The following is an 11,696-nucleotide window of genomic DNA, read 5'->3' as shown; positions in this document are numbered from 1 at the left end:
CTGACCAATTTGCATGACCAACATGTATGATTTACTTGCATGTTCAGCCCTTAATTAAAATTTGGTTGGAATTCTTCAATTAAGTTCGTAACCGTAAGATAGATGGGGATAACATATATGTAATAATGGGAACGGATTAACATTAAGGAAAAATTATCTACTTGGAATTATATCAGGCAAACTTTTGTCATCAAACATTATTCATAGATTTTATTTAATGAAAATTGGATGGCTTTCTCCTTTTCCTATCAAATAAAATTAGTTAATACATATAATTCTAATCAAAACAAACAAAACTCACGACTAAATTTGATATAATATGGAAACTTAACTTAAATCCCGAATTCAACACTGTCATGACAATATCTGATATTTAAATAGGCAAAAAAACAATAATTAGCAAATATGTTATTGAAATTTTCTAACTTAATTGAAATCTTTATTTTATTTTCTTAAAATTCCTGTTCATTTCAGCAAATTAATACAAAATAATTACAAAAAGAAAAGAAATTTTCTTTTTTCAAAAAAAAAATTATCATTGACCCGCATCCAGAAAAAAAATTAAAATTATTCTCTTCATACAAAATTTATAACACAAAAAAAAAAAAAAAACAAGACCAACAACACAATTATTATTTAAAACAGCTTGAAGAAAAAAGTAAATATTTTTTCCAATAATGAATTTAATCGAAACATTCACATTCATTAATAATCGATCTTACATTCTTATATCAATGTTATTTCTTTTCAAATACGAACACATACAGATCTACTATAGCTCTATATACACACATTGAATATTTTATAGAGAACATACTATAGTAATATAATAATTTCATATAAATTGCATTTATACATATATATATATATACATATATATATATATATACATATTTGTAAGAAAATATTTATAATATTATAATCAAGATAAACACAGTATTACCTTACCACCTCTTATTACGAAAAAAAAACAAAAAATACAGCACAACAATTCAATATAACCTTAAATATATATATATATATATATATATATATAGTAGATGATATGTATATATTTAAGGTTATACTGAGAAGAAGAAAAAGAAATTTAAAATCATATGAAACTTTTCAACAATAATAATATACAAAAAGAAAATACAATATACAAACCTATTAACAAAAAATATCATGGACAATTTATTAATTTATATATAAATTAAATATATTTATAACGTATATATATAATATATACATATATATCATGCAAATAAATATGATATATACATATATATCATACATATATCAGAGCAAAAAAAAAAAAGTAATGTAAAAAAAAAAATATTAAATAATTTTCTTTTACTGTTTTATAGTGCAGTTTTGTTCTCTTTATGATCGTACTTTTTTTTCATTTTTTTTTGGCATTTTCCATTTTGGAACAAAGTTTATTTTTCAAGAAGACCTGGGCATTTAAAAAATGTAAAAAAAAACAAATGAACATTTAAATTGAGTTTTTCTTTTCTCTTGTTTTCTTTTTTCTTACTTTTATATCATTTTATAGCAACAACATTATTTGTATAACCGAACACATATACATACATATATAACATTTTATAAAATCTTTCTATATACATACTTATATTTTGTCCTTTTTTCGTCATCATCATCTTTCGTTCGTACATACATTTTATTATGTGGCACATAGAAAGAAACAAAAATTCTCTATACATACGAGTGTATAAAAAAAAATTTTTTGGTTCTCCGGTTCTCTACTCAATTTATTTATTTTATAATAAATATGTACATAACATATATATGTGATATAATATTAATATATATATATATATATATATGTGATACTAAATAATGAAAATAATGAAAAAAAAAAGTATCCTAAAAGCTTTGAGGTCCTTAATATAACACACTGTGTCGCACCTATATTACAAACAGACCAAAAACTTTCTCTACTCAATATACAAGCTTTCACAAAATTTAAGTCAGTTTAGAATCAGACCCGTAGAGTAATAGACCATAAACTGAAAATACAAAAGATCACACAATATCAAGAAAATCAAAAAAAAAAAAAAAACTATTTAAAAAAATTTAAAGGACACACAAGAAAAAAAATGGAAAATTTCAAAGTGATTTTTTTTTTAAGTGTGCTAAACTAAGAAACTAATCGAAAAATAATAAAAAATAAAGAAACTTTCTTAACACTAGAACAAAAAAAGAAAAAGAGGAAAAGAAAAACACTTTTTTAATAATTTCAACAAAAAAAAAATCTAATACACACATTTAGGGAATTCATTTTTTATACAATTTTTAATAATAGAAAAAAGTAAAAAAACAAAAAAAAATTTTAATTTCTATAAAAGTATGAAAAATTTTCAATTTAAAAACCAAAAATGATTTAAAACATTTTGAAAAAAAAAAATTGTGATTTTTTTTTTTCCTTTAAAAAAAATTTTTTTTCAATTTTCTTACTTTTAATTTTTTTCAATATACGCGAAAAAAAAATTATGTATCTACATGCAAATTTCTACATTTATTTTTTTCCTCTTTGGTTCTTTCTCCTCCTTTTAATGTACACCAAAAAAAAAAAAAAATGTATAGAGAAAGAAAGGAACCTAATCCATTAAATTTCCTTAAAAATATCACAAAAAAGCTTAGCGCAAGCTCAAATTCTATTTTTTTCCCTTTTTATTTTTTTTTGTCCTGTTTTCCTTTTTTTCTTTCTTTCTTTAACATTTTTTTTTTCATATTTCATTGTACGTGAAATCCGTGTATATTTTCAACGATTTAACAATATTTTGTTAACAGTTTATACAAAACCACACATACATACACATATTGGATCATAATATATATATGAAATGGAATAATAATAATATATTTGCACTACGACTATATTTGGATATATATATAAATAGATATATATCATAACTTATATACAAATAAATACAAAAAAAAATATTCTCTTCTGTACTAATCAAGTGTTATACAAAAAGAAAAAGGTTCAAGTCAAAAAGGTGGCTGCTTTTGTTGCTGCTTCTGCTTATGCTACTGCTCCTCTGCTGTTAAACATTTAAAACTTTATCCTTGTATTATTACACCGATTTTGTTTTGTTTTTTTTTCTGTTTTTTTTTTGTTAAGTGTAAATTTAAGTATGTATACCTAAGGTATCTTTATACACATATATATACGTGTATTCCTTTACAGATTTATAATTACAAATTATATGCAAAAAAGAAACAAAAAAAAATAAAATAAATATAAAAGGAAAAAAAATTATTAAAAATTACACTTAAATATTACGTTAAATTTTTCTTTTATAAAAAAAAAAATTATTGTTGGTATATATTAGTATATATGTATATATCATATGAAATTGTGTGATATATATAATTACAACAAAATTAAATAATATATTGTTTATAAATATTCATTATTTATACTTGAATATATATATATATATATGTATATACAATATATATATACATATATTAGAAGGATGATAAACATTTTATTACAGCATACTTTACATACCTAAAAAAAAACAAAAAAATGTGATATATATTGAATTTTGTATACGTAAATTTACTTGAATGCTTCTACAAAAAAAAATAATTATTTATTATTTCTATATATATATATATACACATAAATTAATTTTAAATTAAAATTAGCTTTTCATATATCTGCAATTTAAATCACATTCAACAAAAAAATTGTATATAAATGCAAAAAATATTAAAAAAGTATACACAAAAAAGGGAACTTATGTATATATATATATATATATATATATACGAAGATATATCTATATATATATATCTATACAAGATTTATATATATGAATATATAGTATGTGTATATATATATATATATGTGCTAATACAATATAATATAATAGATGTGCCATTGCAAAACACATGTGTGTATTTAAATGAAATATATATATTTATATATACACATATATATATATCACATATTTAATATATAAACACACTATATACATTCATATATTCATGTAAAACGAAGTATCAGTATTCTAAGCTTAAAAAACATATTGTAATAAAGTAAAATTTGAACTTAGTAAATATTGATAAAATATTTAATACATTGCTTACGCATACATAATGTATAAAATATGTACATATATTTATAATTCTCAATATGCAATATAATGGGATATAGGTATATCTATTCACATATGATATATACGTATATATATAATTGTTACATATGATATTCTTTATTACATATTTATATACACACATATGTACATTTATAGTTCCAATTTTATTTTTTGAATTGTGTGTGTGTGTATATTTTCGGAAAATTTTATATTTTCATTCCTTATTTTCTATTCTAGTTTTTGAAAATTGAATTTTTTTGTAAAATAGCGTACTTTTTGGATTATCAATTTAATTTCACATGTATATTGTATTTACAATGTGTGAAGATTACATTATGTGGAAAATCCTTTATATCAACTATACCAAGTTATAACATATTAAATGTTAAGGATATTAAGGATATTTTTATAAATACCTTCATTCGAATAATTACATATCATTTTATATTAAACTACATTCTTAAATTTTCTTAATAAATCTAAAAAGTTTGCTGACCTCAAGTTATATTTTTAAAATTAAAAATTTTAAATCTATCACAGATTTTATATTAAAAATTGTGCTCAAAGAACAAATTTACAATTCTATACCGTAGAAATCTAATAAATTTATAATTAATATTATCTATTAATTTTTAATTTATACAATTAAATCCGAAATTTTTAATATATAAATAAAAGTAGCTTTATTTTCAACAATCCACTTTTAATGACCAGTATTACTGCATTTTGGAATTCAAGGACGTTTTTCAATTTAAAAGTGAAAACTTTCATTTAAAACTCAAAAGTTTTATTAGAAATTTTAATATTCGATTAATTCGTTTAATTAATTTTTTTTATTAATGAAAAACTAAAATTAATTATTATTGAAATTTTTTATACAAAATAAACGTCATCATATAAAGACAACTTAAATTTATCTTTACTACCCCTATTTGACATTTTCATATAAATCGTTTATTTATACAAATCGATTAATATTAATCAAAGATTTTTGTAAATTAATTGGGAAGCCAAGTCTTTTAAATTTTTGATTTTGTTTTTCTACTTTTCCTTGAACAAATGCCATATTTATACAAATTTATTATAAATTACGTACGGCTATGTATACAATTTCTATATAATATTTTACTGAAGACGTACTTAATTGACATAGTATACATAAAGTGAAAAGAAATTCAAGGCAAAATTAAGAAGGATGCGAAAATTTTTCTATTAAATCTTTTAAATTTTTCAATTTTTTTAAAATTTTAATAGTATAACAGTATTAAAATACAATTGTAAAATAAAAATAAAAAAAAATTTAATTGAAATTTAAAAAATTTAATAAAAATTTTTTTATTCTCTCTTCTCTCATATTACAATTTATAAACCTTCTCTAAATTTACACCAAAATCAAAAAAATATGAAATTAGGGAAAAAAAGGCTAACGAAAGCATTAGAAATTTGATATACACCGAAAAAGAAAAGAAAGTATAAAAAAAAACCTTTGCTTCTTTTTTGGTTTTCTTTTGTATACGAGTACTACATATTAACAATTTTTTTTTTTCTTTATTAAAGCCCATTTGAAAATTTCAAAGAAATTAGTAGATTGTAACGGGTATAACAAAAAATTTGTTAAGTTCTCTTATACTATTATACATACATCTGAAAATATATTGAGCTTTTTTTTAACAACCCAAACACTAATACATTAACAAAATTTACATTTATATTTTATAATTTATAATTTTTTACATACATACATACATATTTATAAAAATATTCCAAGTATACATATAATTTGTGTACATTAAAAGGAGATTTTATTATTATATTAGAAAGGATATTTTTTTTTTTTGCAAAAAGTTTTTTCTTTGTCCCGCCCAGATTTTTCCCAGTCGTTTAGAATATTTTTAACAGAAATGTACTAAAATAATATTTTTGCATAGCAAAATATTTTTTCATAAATTCTTGAAAATTAAAAATTTTTTTATTATTTAATAAAAATGTGAATGATGTTGATTGGGATTAAAATTACAAGTTATTCTACTACATGACCGTGCAATTGGGAAACACTTAAATTACAATATTTTTTTCCTTGTTTCTTCTTTGCAGCTTAAGTTCATCAGTTCTTTAAATAAAATAGATAAATGGAAATTTTATTAAAAAAAAATTAATGAAATAAATTTTAATAAAATTACAATTAGAATGTAAAATAAAACAAAAAGAAATAAAAGTGAAGAAAAATATAAAAAAAACGCAACAATGACAATTAAATTAAAAAAAATACATTGAAAATAATAACAAAAAAAAAATACATTTTTATACTACGCTCTAATTTAAAATAACATTTTAGATAAAAAATTGTAACTTAAAAAATACACGCATACACACACACAAATACATGTAAAATATACCACATAATCTCTAAGTCAAAACATAAAAAGAAATGTTAAAAATCTGTGTTAATCTTTAAATATAAATACATAAAAAAAATTATGAATAAGAAGAAATAAAACGTACACACTTACACACAAACTAAAACAAAAGAAATACCTAAAAAAAATAACATAAAATAATAAAAAAATACCATAAAATTACAAAAATAGCTAAAAATGATGTCCAAAATTTTTTTAATAAAATTAAATAATAAATTTATAAATTTTAATTTTAAACAATGCAAACGGTGAAATGAACTCTTTTAAATTAAATCAAACGACAATTGGGTGACAAATAATTCAAAATATTATAAATTTGTGTTTTTGTCATTTAATAAACTGATAATGCACTATAAAACGTAGTCAACTGCTGTCGTTGTCGTCGTCGCAGTCGTTGCCACTTACGTCTTTGTCGTCGACATCGACCACTTTTTTTTTTTTAATTTTCGAAAAATAAATCAAAAAAAAAAAGTAAAGACAAAGTAAGACAAAAAAATTGATAGTAAAAAAAATTATTTAATTCGATTGTTCCAAAAAAAAACAAAAAAAAATGAAGTTAAATTGTGACTAAAATGAATAAAAAAAATGTCCTAGTTCTAAATTTTTAATCAAGCAGAAACGAAAAACAATAAAACTAAAATCTAAGAAATTAAAACAATTAAATTTTACATATAAAATATTAGAGAAAGCAAAGTAAAATTAATATCAAGGGTGCTGCAACGAAATTGAAAGAAAAATAAAGTAAATAATTAATTATTTTTTACCATAAAATTTCAAAATTCTATAGTTTATTAACAGAAACTAAAATTTTAACAAAAACATTTAGCAAAACCTTAAAGCTTGCATATAAGTACGTTTAGTATTCAAAACCAAAAAACCTGTGTTTGCTATAATTTTAATTTGTGCAAGAGACTAATGGGCTTTATCACAGACCTCGTCACATATATATGTGAGCATCCCAGAAAAATGAGATGTTGGTGACATCTCTGCAAGCAATTGAATTATACAATGTGTTTTTCATTTTTAAATTTTCAAGAATCTTAAGAACTGCTCTGTGATTCAAAAGAAGCCTACTCATAACTTACAAAATCTATAACATAAAAATTAAGCAAAATCTGCACTGTGCATGTACCTCTGTACTGAATTCGTTTTTCCGAATCTGACTAACTTCCAAAAAATTTCTCGAAACAAATATTGTAGACCTCGTTAAAATCATTCAATCAATAGCTCCGGATATGGGCCCATTTATCAACTTTCAATTTTAGTGGAACATTGCTTCCGAAAAAGTATCAGAAAGACCCCGTTGATCAGAAAGTTGTTTAGACAGAATCAGAAAGACCCGGTTTCTGAATAATTTTGAAAAGGAGCCATGGTGATCCAATGACCGATTTGTTAGTGAGGAGCGATCACAAAATTTTGATTACATTTTTATATAGCTATATAGAGATTTTAATTCGAAATGTCTCACAAAATTTATTTTACATGAAAAGGAATTGTGTCTATTATTAAAATCAATAAATTTCTCACCCCCACAAATTTTTCAAGTAAAATTTAAATTTTTTTTTCTTAACTCAAAATTTATAATAAAATGTGCAAAGTCTTAAAAATACAAAAAATGTAATTGTAAAAGCAAAATTCGAAATTTATTAATTTTAATAAATTCAATTTAAAATCTTAAGCCCAATCTTTATAAAATTAAAACGTACGTATGTGCATACCATAACATTAATACACACACTCATACATGTAATACATAAAACGTTTTTAAAAAAGAGAACTAATTTATTCTGTTTTTCATATGAAAAATAAAGCAGAGAACAAAAAATCCTATGAACCAAAATACAAACCAAAAACGATGATAACACAACTAAAAGGATTACTAAAGCGATAACATACATTAAATTTAACAACAACAAAAAAAAGGATTTTTCGTTTTATTGTAAGCAACTTATAGTTTCAACGTAACATATGTGTAATTAATAAAAAAATAACAAAAACAACAAAACTAAAATATAAAAACAAAAAAATAATAATAATATAAAAAATCAAACATTCAAAAAATAAAAGAAAAAAAAAAGCAAGTTTTTAAAATATTTTTAGTTATAGAGTAAAATTACAATTACAAATATAATTATAAAAAAAACAACGGATCGTTAACTTATTCAGTATATATGCGTATATTTATATATATATTTATATATATGTATTTACACATATGTATATGTATATATAAATAAAATAATATAATATTAAATATTATATTTTACACACATACATAAACATATTATATTAATATAAACATATATGCATACATATAATATATATACACATAACTTATATATATAGATATATAAATATTTATATATATATATATACATAATATAGATATAATAGAAATTAGAAAATAATAAATAATTAAAAAAAAATAACAAAAAACAAAAAAAAAATACCACACAAAATGTTGTTCCATTATGAAAACTATTTAACGCTGCCATCACTTATACCTAAGGCTCAACTAATAACAGTATGGCTGGCATTTAATATTGCCTTCTATTTACAAGAACCAACAAAAAAATTAGCCGCTGTAGATGCAGCGTAAGTATTTGCTTTTCTTTTATAAAATATCTTTTTATTTTAATTTAATATGCACTAAGTCCTTGAGATACGACACTTTTGGTTCCAGAAATTTATGTCGTAATTCAAACTGTCGTATTAGAAGATGTCGTATCTCGAGGACTTAGTGTACAATATCCAATTTAGTGTAATAAGTTTATAAAATTTAGAACAATGCTGGCATGTAATTCGTAAAAATAATTAAACAAAAAATTCAAAATGTATAAAATCAAAAAAAAAATCTATTCCTAATAAATTTTATAGAAAATTGGTCGATAATTTCTCTTTATAGACGCAAAAATGTAAAATTGGCTCGCAGAAAGGTCCAGTTCCCGAGATCTGATATATCCCAAAAGTTGATCAAGCCCATACACATAAAAATTCATCAAAATCGGTTCAACCGAACTTGAGATACACGTGTAAACACACACAGATCGACAGACCGACGTCTCTTGAAAAATACTTTATTTACGCTTTCCTACTATGTAGAAGTGCGTTTCCCAAAACCTCATTTGTTGTATGCAATGCGGTCGCTAAAAATATAATGAAATCCAAACAATAATCGAGTGAATATTTGATTATTTTATACCTGTCTCTTTTTCTCTTTCTTCAAATATTATTCTCTTTTATAGTAAAAACCATTACAAATTTAATTGGGATTTTATTTATATTTTAACAAATTTTACTATTTTGTTGAATATTTTAAAAACATTTTAAAGCTCTACCTTTCTAGCCTTTAAATTTTAATTTTTTTTTTTAACTATGAAATAAAATTTTTACTCTTTATAGATAAAAATAATTTCACTCTGAATATCTATTTAACTTTGTTCACCCGCTGATTTACGTCACACTCAGATGTGATATACTCAGAGGAACTTGATTATCTAATAATAATTTTTCTGAAGCTTTAATTATAAAAAGAAGAGTAACTCAATATGAAAGAAAATATGTAATAAACATTTTGTGAACAAGTTAATATTCATTTGTACATATACATACATAATATGTATAACTTTGTTATAACAATTGCTAATATAATGTTTACATTGAACAAATATTTCATTGTATATTTGCTATAATACGAGTATATAAAAGTTATAATGAAATTCACAATGGATATAATAATGTAATTTGTGGTACGTCAAAATATAAAAGAAAATTCAAGAGGAAAAAGCAACACTATATGAAAAGAACCCTTAGATTTCAAGTTGAGAGTACTTGATTCACTTGTTATATCTAATATTAGTATTTTTTATATACCAAACGAATTGCATATAATTTGTAGTACGGTATTGTAATCGCATCAAGTTCATATTTTAGTTTTAATAGAAATGTAGTTTTTCGTTTTGGATGAAGTGCAACAATAGGGGGCTGTATTAAGTAATTTAAGTTCAATTTCAAGACTGTTATGACATTTTATACCAAGACTCATTGACAATTTTTTGGTTTTTTACATTTTAATAGAGCCCTTAAAATCTTGACATAGAACTGGTTTTCGTGCTATATCTTCTGCATCATAAAAGATTTGTCAGCACTTAGTGAGTAAAATTAAAGTTTGAGAAAGTGGCCAAAATTCTGTAAAAAAAAATTCAAATTTTCAAAAAATTTCGAACGAAATTACCTGGTTAGAAAAAAATTAAAAAATAAAAAAAGGGAAAAATTTGATTTTTCCTAAAGTTCGAATGATTGGTATTCCGAAAGTTCACAAAATACATAATCACGGAAGGTATTTGTTTTAAGCCCTTCACTAGATCTTTCAGAAACTGTTTGTTTGAATCCCCTATCTTTTTCGAACTCTTTTTTATAACTAAAAATTTCGTGATAATTCGTTAAAATACCTGTATCTCGCAAACTCTTGAGATTTCGCACCTAATCCAGAACAAAAGTTTTACCATTTTCGACCCTCTAACCAATGGTATATGTTGTTGGAATCCTGTATTCGGAAAATATACAAAGAAATCGCTCATATGCTGTTCATTACACCACTTGTTTTTTTTTTAATTTTTTTAAGATATTTTCTATTTTCTTTACAATTATCTTAAATCTTTTCTATATAATCCTTTTTATCGTCTATGACCAGTTTTTATTTACTTATTGTTTATATCTTAATTTCATCCCTATTGCACTGTACGGTACATACATATGAACTTTGTATATATAATAGATTTAGAAATATTTATAAATAAATAATTTTAAATTCAAAATAATAAAAGAAGTATGTACAGTTATATTGAAAAATATGTACATATTCATAATACCATAAATTTTTATTTTCTGTCAAAAAAAAAATGTCACCTATTCAAAAATCTTCATTAATATAATACTTGTAACTTATCTGGTTTGGGTATTAATTGTTACAGGAAATTACTAGTTACAAAAGAAAAGTAAAATTTCGACTGATAAGCTTTAATTCAAAATAAAGCAGTAATCAATTCACAATATTCATCTTATATCTTTTCCCAATTAACAAACTTTCGAATATAAAATACATTCATTTAATTTTATGACTTCAATTTGACTTTAATTATTTACGTTTAATAATGATTTCTTA

General features: G+C 22.0%; 1 protein-coding gene across 13 annotated transcripts in view; it reads left to right on the top strand.

Moving 5' to 3' along the window:
* The first annotated feature begins 1,989 nt into the window (after positions 1–1,989).
* The window catches only part of LOC129614807 (gamma-aminobutyric acid receptor subunit beta), a 73,474-nt gene continuing 63,767 nt past the window's right edge, over positions 1,990–11,696 (top strand). For 9 of the 13 annotated variants that reach the window (XM_055529698.1, XM_055529696.1, XM_055529688.1 and 6 more), the window contains exons 1-4: positions 1,990–2,350; positions 6,210–7,273; positions 8,344–8,697; positions 8,918–9,127. In XM_055529698.1, coding sequence (XP_055385673.1) covers positions 8,991–9,127 — 137 coding nt within the window. In that variant the 5' untranslated portion in view covers positions 1,990–2,350; positions 6,210–7,273; positions 8,344–8,697; positions 8,918–8,990. Of the gene's footprint in view, positions 2,351–5,983; positions 7,274–8,343; positions 8,698–8,878; positions 9,128–11,696 lie in introns of those variants that run through there. The other 4 variants (XM_055529692.1, XM_055529693.1, XM_055529691.1 and 1 more) reach the window with 4 other exon arrangements.

This window comes from Condylostylus longicornis, unplaced genomic scaffold (genome assembly GCF_029603195.1).
Source record: "Condylostylus longicornis isolate FDR11 unplaced genomic scaffold, ASM2960319v2 ptg000119l, whole genome shotgun sequence".
NCBI classification, from domain to species: Eukaryota; Metazoa; Arthropoda; class Insecta; order Diptera; family Dolichopodidae; genus Condylostylus; species Condylostylus longicornis.
Note: the sequence above shows the minus strand (reverse complement) of the source record. Positions and strands in the feature narration are given on the sequence as shown.